Source organism: Schistocerca cancellata, chromosome 11 (assembly GCF_023864275.1).
Source record: "Schistocerca cancellata isolate TAMUIC-IGC-003103 chromosome 11, iqSchCanc2.1, whole genome shotgun sequence".
NCBI classification, from domain to species: Eukaryota; Metazoa; Arthropoda; class Insecta; order Orthoptera; family Acrididae; genus Schistocerca; species Schistocerca cancellata.
In genome coordinates this window covers 159,403,801-159,417,439 of record NC_064636.1, presented here as the reverse complement: position 1 = coordinate 159,417,439, position 13,639 = coordinate 159,403,801, and the positions used below count along the sequence as shown (strand labels likewise).

The 13,639-nt window shown below is 38.8% G+C and overlaps 1 protein-coding gene across 1 annotated transcript in view; it reads right to left on the bottom strand.

The window, feature by feature from the left end:
* The window catches only part of LOC126108394 (zinc finger protein 429-like), a 96,838-nt gene that overhangs the window by 53,944 nt on the left and 29,255 nt on the right, over nucleotides 1-13,639 (bottom strand). Inside the window, exons 5-6 of the mRNA XM_049913605.1 lie at nucleotides 11,773-11,865; nucleotides 10,768-10,848 (exon numbers count right to left, since the gene is read on the bottom strand). Of these exons, the coding sequence (XP_049769562.1) occupies nucleotides 10,768-10,848; nucleotides 11,773-11,865 (174 nt within the window). The remainder of the gene's footprint in view (nucleotides 1-10,767; nucleotides 10,849-11,772; nucleotides 11,866-13,639) is intronic.

The following is a 13,639-nucleotide window of genomic DNA, read 5'->3' as shown; positions in this document are numbered from 1 at the left end:
GATTTTTTTTTAAGAAAAAAGTGTGTCATAGTCCATAAAACATTGTATGCTTTTGTTATGTATAAAATATAAAGTCAAATTGGTGATGTTTCCTTGTGAGTGACACTTTAGGTCTCAGTGACCTGCCCTTCTTTCCTAACCTTCCTATATCTGTTACTAACTCTTTCCAGATAAAGGAAATAATAATTCCAAAAGCTAGGGAAGTTCCTTGTACCTTTGTGTACATGTATTGTCAGTACTAGCTATTTCAACTCCTGAAGTTAAGTGAAAAGCAGCCATTTTGTCTGACAAATTTGTAGTTTTGAGCCAATCCAAAATGTGAACAGGAGAGTAAAATATAATTTTCTGAACCTTATCTGTGTTTTTGCATCAAGGTTTATCTGTAGTATCTATTTTCCTGTCTGAAGAGCAAAAATGTAAATAATTTCCCACATCTATTTTTTGAAAGTTACAAGTAGAGGTTACAATGATATGAAGAATCTTTGTCTTCACATTACATACTTGATGTACTAAACAGTATGACACTTCCTGTGTGCTGATTTGAACTGCGTAGACCATGTTACAAAATACATTTTGTTTGGCTACAGTGTTAGAGGCATTTTAAGTTTAAATTCATCATGTTTGCTGCCAGATATGGAACTAAAAATACTGATTAAGTTGTGATATCCAAAGATGAATTTAACATCAAGGATTCTTACTACACAGAAGGTAGGTCAGGAAGAATGTTTAAATTTTTTGTTAGGCAACTTTAACCTAAACAATTTAAAAAAGATGTGCTGTAAAGCAAAGAATTTATGGCAGAATTATTTTGTGGATGAAACAATAAAAGTTTCATTTACTGAATAATTTACATAGTAATACGTCTGTATATGAAGGCTCGTGCATTGTTACACATTATTATTACTAGTTTTCTGTTAAACATAATGGAAAGTAAATTTGAGAGACAGAGAGACAGACAGAGAGAGAGAGAGAGAGAGAGAGAGAGAGAGAGAGAGAGAGAGAGAGAGAAATTTTGCAAAACTGTAAGCAAATCAATTACAATTGGTTCAATGTAGAGAAAAAGACAAGCAAATATCACAAGACTCCAGAAGAAAGGGAAGAGAACAACTTCGCAAATGTCTAGATTTAAAATAAAGGTAAAGAGGAAAAACTGTTGTGAAGAGTATGTACAAGTAATGTAAATGCACAACCACTCATGTCACTGGAGTGTAATCATCAGAACCCTATTTACGTTCATACTAATCCCCATAAGCTTTAGGAAAAGCAATGAAAAGATTGAAATAACTACATCCAGAGAGCCCAACATGGAAATATGCAGTAACAAACAAATTAATTGTCCCAGTGGAACAACTTCCATAATGTTTAAGCACACATTAACAACATGAACTGGATAACAAGGTTTCAGAAAAAAAGAAGCAAACAGTTGAATTTTTTTACAACAGAGATGACAAACTGTGAAGCACCTGACAGATTATTTAAAGATCAGAAGACAAAGATGCACAGAGTTTTGCAAAAAGTACTACATGGTATTTTCAGCTCAGGGAGCTTATAAGCAATTTTAGGCAGATACAGAAATAGGACAAATAAAAAATACTTTCATTTATTACACATTTTGTTCGTTTTGAATACACCTCAATGTATGTATGAAGGTATCATGCCAACTCTTATTATCTGGTGAATGCACTGAAAAGAGCATTTTTTTTATGAGGTAAGGAGTTACTAGAACATGTAGTCTACTGATAATTCATGTGTACTACGAACTCATGTATAAAGTGTAAAAACTGTAACTCCTAAACTTCACTCCACATTAAAGAATGAAGTTGACTGACAAACAAGTAAAATGGAAAAAAAATTGATTGATGTTGACAGGCAACAAAAATATGCAGAAGTTAATGGTAGCATCACTGACGTAGTGTCAGAAATTTATAAAGAAATTTTATATTTAATATTTCTCTGCTTCATAGAAAACTCACAATCTGCTGATTTGGGGATATGTGCAAAATGGATTTCTCTAATCTGAAGATCTACAGACTGACTTTGTAGATAGTGTGTCTATGATTAACGAAGACCAAAGTCAAAGTGCTCATTCATAACATGAATAAGTACAGGCTTTGCAGGTTGTGCCTGGATGCTGCAGGAACATTTTATCATGCCATCATCACTAATGAGATCTAACACATGAAACAGTTTCTGTTGCTGTGTTCTCATATAAATAATACCTGATGTAAATAAGAAGACCCCACATCTAAAAAAATTTGACAGTTCGTTGAGATGGCTGTACTACTTCTATATTTGAAAAAAAAAGTACACATTATCCAGTTTGTGTTCAAAAGTATTTAAAGTGGAAATGGACTGTTATTCTTTGCTGCGTGACATGGTAAAGTCGTTATGGATGCTATTTGTGGTACAATGAGGAGAGGAGTGTGGAACCAGATGAAACACAGAAAATGATATGCTGGCTGAGCTACAGATTTTTATAAATGGCACAAACTCAGATTCAAGTAAAAACCATATTTTATGGTACTGGAAGATGGTTTCTGGACAACTGAGTGAGTGTAACTTGCATTCAGCTCAAACGTTTTTGCTCATATTCAAAACTATTATTATTTTTTACCTTAAGCTATCATAATATTGTTGTCACAACAACCCTGAAGCTTGAAAAAACCAAACATCTTCTCGTAACTAAGGATGCAACCCATCAAAGATGTGCTTGGTATTCAGAGGTGGAAAATGATTCTTGCGAGGATCAAATGCTGCAGACGAATACACAATACCAACAGATGCTGTCAAGAAGGTGCATATTGATTTGATAAATCCTGGACTGTTTGTCATTGTAGAAATTTTAAATGAGACAGGTATAAAACAATTTCTATGGCATCTCTGAAAATGCAGAACCTATGGTAATGTTTTTGAAACCCATTCCAAAGGCTACAATTTTTCCACAAAATACAAAAGTGACAGCACTTTTTGTTAGAACTGAACAAATTTGAACATTAATAAATTAACCAATGATCATTTAAAAAGCATCAGATATTACTTATGTCTTTAGAATTGGGACCTATGACTGTGTTGCAAGATGAATTATTTTTTTTAAGAAGAAAATGTAATATAATGAAAAACCGAAAGACTCATGTATTTAAATCGTATGATTTATGTATAGTTTTAGTTTTTTTGAGTATCAAAAATTGCATTATGACTAATGCTATTTGTGTGAGCTATGTATAGAATCTATAGTGTCCCAAATGCAATTAGTTTTTGACTTTTATCTTCAAGATATTAAGTTTTAGATTCAATTATTTCATGCCTAATTTAATATATTCCTTATGTATTTGGATTTTAAAGGAGTGTGCAATTCAAATAATTTCTGATTTAAACATAATTTTAAGAAATTCTTTCAGAAGCTATCTTTAATTCCACACGGCCAATTGTGTGAACCCATTATCAATCATTTAGAAAAGGAACTGTTACTATGACAATGAATGAAACTCACTTTCCAAACATGTGATTGCCCAAGAGAAAACTTGGAATCACTTTTACCTCAGCTGAATTGTACTTTCGATTCAACTAACATTTAATGAGTAACTATACTGTTGTATTCCATTAAGAAATAATTGTATCTCTATCCACTGCAACTACCAGGCCTACTGATCATACAACAAAATCAAATTATTTCCAACATCAATTGGTGGATATTTAGTAGTTCAGTCATTTCTACGACGAAGTAAACAAATTTAGTTGATAACCTAGAAAATATTTCAATGCACCCTATGGGTTGTTCATTAAAATTATTTTAACCGATACTTCACAAGAGTAATTAGCTTTTATGTTGGTTAACTGTCACAACTCTGCTGACCCAAACACTACTCCTCAAATATTATGAGAATCAATAGTGGACAGATTACATTAACCTCTCAACAGAACCACATCATTTTACGACAAGAAATTAAGAATGTTCTGACATTTACTCAGCCATAACCTTACTTGTAGATCAGTATTGTTTTGAGAAATTATTAAATTCTTTATAAACTTGACAACTAAAGACAATATGATTCATCATTGAAGACTTAGCACACATCCATTGAGTTAACTGTGTTGCAAAAGATATGTACAATACCAACCCGTGTTTGCAACATCTGTATTCAGACACTGGGCTTAACAGACCAAGTTTTGTTTTGAACATTATACATACTGGTTAGACAGTGATGAAAGGAAACACAGTTTACCAACAAAATGAAAAAAGGTAAGGCATATGTACCCATTTCCAGCAATTATTTGGTTGGTATATGGTTCTTGGCATATTTACCTAATTTTAATATATAAGAGATACAAATAAGAGACTTAAATAATCAACAAAATGTTCCCCTTCACTATTTACAGCAGTCCCCCAATGCTGGGATGACTTTTTCATTCTGTAACTGTACAAGTCACATAGAAGTGGAGAAAACTTATTGGCATCACATTAAAGCCTTAATCTTCCTTTACTCGGGGAAACTACAAGTGTTGTCATGTTAAATGAATTACACTTACAAGAACTGAATCTTAGCTTAACAACAATAAACTGGGTCATAGTGATAAATGATACCTTGGGAGGAAAACTGAATACAGATTGGGGAAACAATACATATGATGTCCCACAGGACTGACCTACATAAATGTTGTGCTAAAGCCATTGGAGACGCCTTCAAAATCTGCAATGCTTGCCGATAATTAGTTCACTGATAATGGCCAAACACGCTCATACTAGAAACAGCCAGGAGAATAATGGAACATGCTTGCAACTGGTTTACAGGCAACAGCACAAAAATTCAACCTTTATACTTACAAAAACATACATCAAGCAATTCCAAACAAATTCAAATGACTTACAGATACAAGGAGATATCAATGACAGACACTGGATGAGGTTCCAAGAGTTAAGTTCTTAGGCATTCAGATCGATAATAAATTAAGGAGGGACCAGCATGAGAATGAGATAACCAAAAAGCTCATCTCTCTCTGCCCTGCAATTAATGAATGTTCCTCCAGAGTGTCTACATGCAGAAATGCTTCCCAGCACGCTTTCTCTCAGTCCTAGCCTATAGGATAATCTTATAGGACATGGCAGCAATGAACAAATTATTATTTATCCTATACAAGCTTGTAGTAGGAATGTGATGTGAACACTTTGCATCTGCATGTCACTATGAAACTTCCTATTGCCTTTCACATTAAATAACATTAATATTTTATTTATTTCTGTTTGGCTTTCCCAGAAGATAATTCCAAAAACAAGTGAAAACTCCAAAAGATGCCACTGAAATTGCCTATAGGTGAGTAATGCTGAGGGGATCAACTTGACAATTTTACGAATTGGTGGACCCCATTTCAATTGAAACGCAAGCAGACACCAAGGAATTGGATGCAGTATGTTTCCTTTAGTGTGTGACCAGTAGTGTCTACTTCTTCTAGTAGCAGGCCATTTCTCATTGCTTTTCCATCTTATAAAATGAGTCTTCAAGGGATGACTAACTGGTAGCTGCAACATTAATAAGGGTAAAGTGCTGTGCAATATGGGGCAGAAAATTTGTTGGTAGTGATCAGGAGTTATTACTAAACGTAAGTAATGTGATGAACAGTTTGATGAGATTATCACTGAACTGCATCTGAAGAGGAGCAATTCTGTAACAAATTGAAGAAAGTTGACAATGTTAGAAAACACTTAGATGGTCAAAAAACCGAAGAGATGGGAAATTATCAGAAATATAATTGCTCATACGGATGGTATACCACTGCATTGGAACCAGCATTGATCAGCTAAAGGGTCTGCAGACCTGACCATGAAATTTGCTTCATTTCACAGTATCGTATCTTTTTTATATTGGTTGGTGTTTGTGACAGGCTCCACCTATGTGTACCAATAACACTGGATGAACTATGATGCTACATGGGAACAGCATTGAGTTTCCTAAACTGACATGCTTGCAAATGTGTGGATCAAGTCTATTGTCTGGATGCTTAAATGTGTAGAAAAGGATTTTGATATTTGTGATCAGTAAATGACGAAACACACACACACACACACACACACACACACACACACACACACACACACACACACACACACACAAAATGTGAGCAACATGAAAATCATATGGTTCCTTTGGAAATAAAGGCTTTGCAGGCATGTATAGAAATAAAAATCTGACCTCAATTCTGTACCTTTGTAATAAATAAAGTTATAGTCTTGTGAAATCTGATGATTTTAAACATCCTCGAGGAATTGCTTATACAGGTATAACTTCTTTCAGTGAAATATGATGATCTTAATTTGTCTTGATGGGTTGCACCTATTATTGAATGTTCCACAATGTTTTTCAGAAAATTAAATTTGCTTACAACACTGTAATCTCTGCCATGGCTAGAGATATGGTGTGAATGTTATTAATTTATTCATTCTTTAATTTACACATTGCATTCCATAAATGAAGACGTGGATGGATGTGGGATGAGCCACACTGCAAATCTTAAGGCAGAAGCTCCCACAGGGATTTATCTCTGTGAAGTGTAGTGACAACCAGCTGTTTGTGACTAGTGCTAATCTACTCGCACGGCTAATTAAGGGAACTAGTAATAGATTATTTTGTATGTATGTATATGTACATTTATATCTAAAAACAAAGATGATGTGGCTTACCAAATGAAAGTGCTGGCAGGTCGACAGACACACAAACGAACACAAACATACACACAAAATTCAAGCTTTCGCAACAAACTGTTGCCTCATCAGGAAAGAGGGAAGGAGAGGGAAAGACGAAAGGATGTGGGTTTTAAGGGAGAGGGTAAGGAGTCATTCCAGTCCCGGGAGCGGAAAGACTTACCTTAGGGGGAAAAAAGGACGGGTACACACTCGCACACACACACATATCCATCCACACATATACAGACACAAGCAGACATATTTAAAGACAAAGAGTTTGGGCAGAGATGTCAGTCGAGGCAGAAGTGCAGAGGCAAAGATGTTGTTGAATGACAGGTGAGGTATGAGTGGCGGCAACTTGAAATTAGCGGAGATTGAGGCCTGGTGGATAACGGGAAGAGAGGATATATTGAAGAGCAAGTTCCCATCTCCGGAGTTCGGATAGGTTGGTGTTAGTAGGAAGTATCCAGATAACCCGGACAGTGTAACACTGCGCCAAGATGTGCTGGCCGTGCACCAAGGCATGTTTAGCCACAGGGTGATCCTCATTACCAACAAACACTGTCTGCCTGTGTCCATTCATGCGAATGGACAGTTTGTTGCTGGTCATTCCCACATATAATGCATCACAGTGTAGGCAGGTCAGTTGGTAGATCACGTGGGTGCTTTCACACGTGGCTCTGCCTTTGATTGTGTACACCTTCTGGGTTACAGGACTGGAGTAGGTGGTGGTGGGAGGGTGCATGGGACAGGTTTTACACCGGGGGCGGTTACAAGGGTAGGAGCCAGAGGGTAGGGAAGGTGGTTTGGGGATTTCATAGGGATGAACTAAGAGGTTACGAAGTTTAGGTGGACGGCGGAAAGACACTCTTGGTGGAGTGGGGAGGATTTCATGAAGGATGGATCTCATTTCAGGGCAGGATTTGAGGAAGTCGTATCCCTGCTGGAGAGCCACATTCAGAATCTGATCCAGTCCCGGAAAGTATCCTGTCACAAGTGGGGCACTTTTGTGGTTCTTCTGTGGGAGGTTCTGGGTTTGAGAGGATGAGGAAGTGGCTCTGGTTATTTGCTTCTGTACCAGGTCGGGAGGGTAGTTGCGGGATGCGAAAGCTGTTGTCAGGTTGTTGGTGTAATGCTTCAGGGATTCCGGACTGGAGCAGATTCGTTTGCCACGAAGACCTAGGCTGTAGGGAAGGGACCGTTTGATGTGGAATGGGTGGCAGCTGTCGTAATGGAGGTACTGTTGCTTGTTGGTGGGTTTGATGTGGACGGACGTGTGAAGCTCGCCATTGGACAGGTGAAGGTCAACACCAAGGAAAGTGGCATGGGATTTGGAGTAGGACCAGGTGAATCTGATGGAACCAAAGGAGTTGAGGTTGGAGACGAAATTCTGGAGTTCTCTCTTCACTGTGAGTCCAGATCATGAAGATGTCATCAATAAATCTGTACCAAACTTTGGGTTGGCAGGCCTGGGTAACCAAGAAGGCTTCCTCTAAGCGACCCATGAATAGGTTGGCATACGAGGGGGCCATCCTGGTACCCATGGCTGTTCCCTTTAATTGTTGGTATGTCTGGTTTTCAAAAGTGAAGAAGTTGTGGGTCAGGATGAAGCTGGCTAAGGTAATGAGGAAAGATGTTTAAGGTAGGGTGGCAGGTGATCGGTGTGAAAGGAAGTGCTCCATCACAGCGAGGCCCTGGACGTGCGGGATATTTGTGTATAAGGAAGTGGCATCAATGGTTACAAGGATGGTTTCTGGGGGTAACGGATTGGGTAAGGATTCCAGGCGTTCGAGAAAGTGGTTGGTGTCTTTGATGAAGGATGGGAGACTGCATGTAATGGGTTGAAGGTGTTGATCATTGTTGCTCCTATTACATTGGTCAGATACTTATTTTACCTAGAATTTCCACATACATCTATACTCTGCTATCCACTTAATGGCACATCAAAAAGGGTACCCCATAACCCTGCTGGTGATTTCCGTTCCCATTCCACTCACAAATACGAGTGAAAAAGACTGTATATGTGCCTCTCAATCAGCCCTGACTTCTCAAATTTCACCTTCATAGTCATTATGTGCTGTGTATGTTGGAAACAACAAAATCTTTCACCAGTCAGCTTCAAATGGCAGTTCTCTAAATTTTCTCAATAGTGTTTCTAGAAAGAACATCACCTTCCCTCTGTGAATTCCATTTGAGTTCCTGAAGGATCTCCGTTACACTTGTGTGTTGTTTGAACCTACCAGTAACAGATGTAGAAGCCTGGCACTGAACTGCTTCTCCAACAAAGTATTAATTTGCTATCTTGCTCTAGCTTCTCATGCAATTACCTAATAAAATTCCCAATTCCGCAATTACTACAGAATCTTGCTGGCCATGTGTCAGTATCAAAATGGTCAGCCCTATTTTTCTGCATCATTATTAAGCTCTTGCATTTTATGCTCCCGAGACCACAAAGGTTGCATGTCCACTCTAGCTGACGGAGCTGAGATATTTACTGCACAACTGCATGTACTACTCAGCATCACTGTTATGGTCACACATCCTATTCGTAGATTTCTCAGGTGTCTACCACTGTTTAATCTAATTTACGTATTTTCAAAGTAACAAGTGGGGTACAACATCAGTGATTTCAGTGCCAACCACATGACATGGTATTCCAGACCACACAATCAGCAACACACTGTTCTTCACACTTGCTATGGGAGCAGCACTCCATGCAGTAGACACTATCCTTGAACCTCTGGCCCTGGTACCATGGAGACATCTTGTTTGACCTGTGATCTCTTGGGCTGCATATGAAGGCCAGTATGGCCTTTTGTATTTTCATGGTAAGTGGTCACCAACTACAAACCAGCCACTTTGACAACTACAGCTATGCCCTAGGACACCCTACAGATCACTGTTTTAGCCGAACTCCTCATATGCACATCCCTGACTACTATGTGCAGCATTCTCATTTCTGTAAAATCCTTCTTGTGGAACAATACTACTACTGTTTCACTTACTGTCCTGTCTACTTGTGATGCCAATGCATCCCTTTCATTTGTTTAAAATGGCATAACATGAGTCCCCGTGACATTTAAGTCTTGGCCTGTTAGCTGTGAATCAGCTACACTCCTTTATATACTCTCTGAGCTGTCCCTAGCATGATAGTTTGGATCCTAGACCTGTATGCTTGTATAATCACCACACATTCCAGTGTCTGAAGAAGCGAATATTTCAGGGCCTGAAAAATCCTTTATAACTTCAGAAAGTTTGTTTATGAACAATCAGATCAAGAGTGAGCCAGTACCTAACCTTCGCAAATGTGTGTTGAATGTTCCCAATATTTGTCTAATTTCATTCTTGTGACATGTTTATCAATGTGAGCTTCTCCTTCCCTTAGCAAGGTCATAAAGCATATTTAAAAAAATAATCTTTCTTCTTCAGATCTGCCAGGACTCGAATGGTGAGGCCATACATGGCTTCAGCTATGTATAATCATTCACTAAAATCTATGAGTTTTTCTATTAATGAAAATTTTATAAGTAATACAACAGGTACCACAGAAGCTGCCACAATATATACAGGTTGTGGCCAACATATCGGGGCTGATCTAGAACCCACAAATTTCATCTCTGTTTTTTAAATCCCAAAAAAATTTTAGGGCAAACTCAAGAATAATTATGATTCACACAAAAGATAAGAACAGCCAGTGTTCTTTTGAATTCTATTTATCAGAAGTTGTTGAAAGTAGGAATATTTTTCAAATCACCTACACTATTAAAACTTACACTTCATCTAAATGTGAATTTCGCGACCATTACAGACAACCATTATACAATGTAGTTGATAACAACAAGGGCTACTGAGAACAGGATTATACCAGCCACTAGTCCCCTTCCACTTCTATTTAAAACAGTCAGAATGTAAGAGGTGATATGAAAGTCAAGTGCAGGAGTACAAGAATACTCTACAATTACGAACAGCAACAAATTCCAAAGAACTGACAATCTGTGACAATTCCACTGCAATGCATCTTTTGCTCTACACATTTAACAAAAGACTTACTACTTCAATACATGCAATACATCAGAGACGTAAATACTTACAGTATTCTCCGTTATATTTACTTCAGGATCCTCCTTGATAAAATCAGTGGCCAAAGATATTCCCAATGGATCTTCAACAGACTGAAAGAAGAACACAATCTGCAAATTATAACTGCTTGCTATCTTCTGTGTGTATATGACAGCTCTCAATATTATTTTCTCATTAGTATCATCCAACTTTGCAGAGATTCTTATCAATTGTGAAGAGAGTGTGTCAGAATGCATCAAAATCAGTTCTATTGCCCCTGATTTTGCTATCAGCCATTGTGCAGTACTTATTTGGCATACTTTACTTTCTATTGCTGTCACATAATCCACTCTGATTTCAGAGGCACTATGGCCTACTCTATCAGATGGTTGTATTCCCATATACAAATTTGATATACGTGTGTGGCAACATTTCAAAATTAAACTCTGATAATATAAAGATGCAAATAATCTTCCAACAGTAAACCCATAAACAAGAGGAATTTTTGGTCATTAATCAAATGAATGTGGCATTCCACTCATTATCATCAAAATTACCCAAATTTAATGTTATTTACACAGCTTCTAGCCATATCACCATGTATTTTCAGTGCCTGCTCTTTAGGGAACAATGCAAATTTATGTCATGTGTACTGGAGGAAAATCATAAGGAATTCCACAGCAGGATTTCAGTAATGATGTAAATACTACAGTGAATAGTGACTGGGAACTCCAGAATATACACCCATCACATGTCATAGTTCCACATATGTTACAGCACTGTGACACAGAGATGTAACAAGATTAACAATTACTTCCAAGAGGAAGTCTTCCTTGCTCCGTTTACACCAAATATGTACTTAAGGCAATCATTACATAGAATCACAATAAAAAATTAATGCAACAGTAATGGTTCATAAAGATATGCATGTTACAAGTGCTGTTAAAATACTATTGGTAATACCCTACAAATAACACATCTAACTAGAGTTTCTTACTACACTTCCTGCACAATACAGTGCTTGTGTGAAAACTTACATTATGCTCAGATCCAGCAGCACGGTGTTTCAGTTCGGGGTCTTGCTTTACACAAAAATTAGGGTCGCCAGCCTTTAATGGGTCTTCAAGAAACTGATAAACCAAGAAAGTGATGTATCAGGGCATCTGTCTCTTGTTCCTACATGGCACAGTCATACAGGGGTCAGGGACACAGGGGGCGCGGGGGCAGGGACACAGGGGGCGCGGGGGCAGGGACACAGGGGGCGCGGGGGCAGGGACACAGGGGGCGCGGGGGCAGGGACACAGGGGGCGCGGGGGCAGGGACACAGGGGGCGCGGGGGCAGGGACACAGGGGGCGCGGGGGCAGGGAGACAGGGGGCGCGGGGGCAGGGAGACAGGGGGCGCAGGGGCAGGGAGACAGGGGGCGCAGGGGCAGGGAGACAGGGGGCGCAGGGGCAGGGAGACAGGGGGCGCAGGGGCAGGGAGACAGGGGGCGCGGGGGAGAGGGTGGGGGTAGAGAAGGGGGAGAAAAGGGGACTTTCTTATCAATCTATTTACACTACGTGACATGCGCATAACATACCGTATTTACTCGAATCTAAGCCGCACCTGAAAAATGAGACTCGAAATAAAGGAATAAAAATTCCAGAATCTAAGCCGCACCGGAAATTTGAGACTTGAAATTCAAGGGGAGAGTAAAGTTTTAGGCCGCACCTCCAAATCGAAACAAAGTTGGTCCATTGTAATACGAGACACAATTTAGGTTGAATGAATGACGATACAGCTACAGTAGTTTGGTTCGAGTCGTAAGCTTAGCAGTTAAGCTTTGCCAGGTAGCCATTGCTATGCGTCAGGAGCTCCATCCGTATTTATACGGGTACCCTTCCTTTTTCACGTGCTTCGTCTGGTTTCAATCGATTGCTTATTTTGCTTTGATCTGATAAGTGCTGTTTTCTTTGTTATAGGTGTTTGCGTCACTCTAAGCTGAATATGCATTACTGTACTGTGTCACGCATTGTTTGTCGCCTTCAGATAGTGCGTGTTTACGGCCTGTCGCTGCTCGCGGCAAGGCATGCTTTTGTGCGCGCTACCGCCGCTTACAATTAAAAAAAAAGAGAGTAATCGTCTCATTAGAGAAACAATGGCAAGTGACTACTATTTGTTGTTACTTACACTGCTGCTTTCTTCGATAATGATCAACAACAACCAAATAATAGACTGCGTATGATAGAACATGTTCTGAACGAGAGTTAGGCGAAAATGTTTCTCCGTTTGAAAATCTTTGCGGCCGCTTCTTTAGTACATCAAATTCTGCACAGAAATTAGAGTCATCTTAGAATTAAAAATCTAGTCAGTTGCCTTGCTTCATTTCTGACCTTATGGTGAAGAGAATACTGCATGCGATTCACATTTCATCAGGTTCCTATTAGCAACCATCTCTTCACAGAGGTAGGAAAAAATTCAGAAAGTAGAGTTGGCCATATTGACAAACATCCCAAACAGTCTTGCATGTCGGATTTTTGTAGTACATTGAAATTCTGCTACATTCGAAGATGAACAATACAGAATTTGTATTTACTTCGTTGGATAATATATGAAAATGCAGTGGTCGAAACTCGGGGCGGAGAAAAAAAGCTCGTCTTCCACGTTTTTTTTATGATGCGGAGGTTTTGGTGCCAGTATTTATCTTTGTGCCTACAAAGCATGCCTGTGTACCGCTACATATATTCGCGGCAGAAGTTAGTTGTGGCGGCACCCACCAACATTTTTCAGAACTTCCACTTGCTTTGCACTCGATTCTAAGCCGCAGGCGGCTTTTTGGATTACAAAAACCGGAAAAAAAGTGCGGCTTAGATTCGAGTAAATACGGTATCCAGTCAACAAAATCTTACAAGACCATATCTTG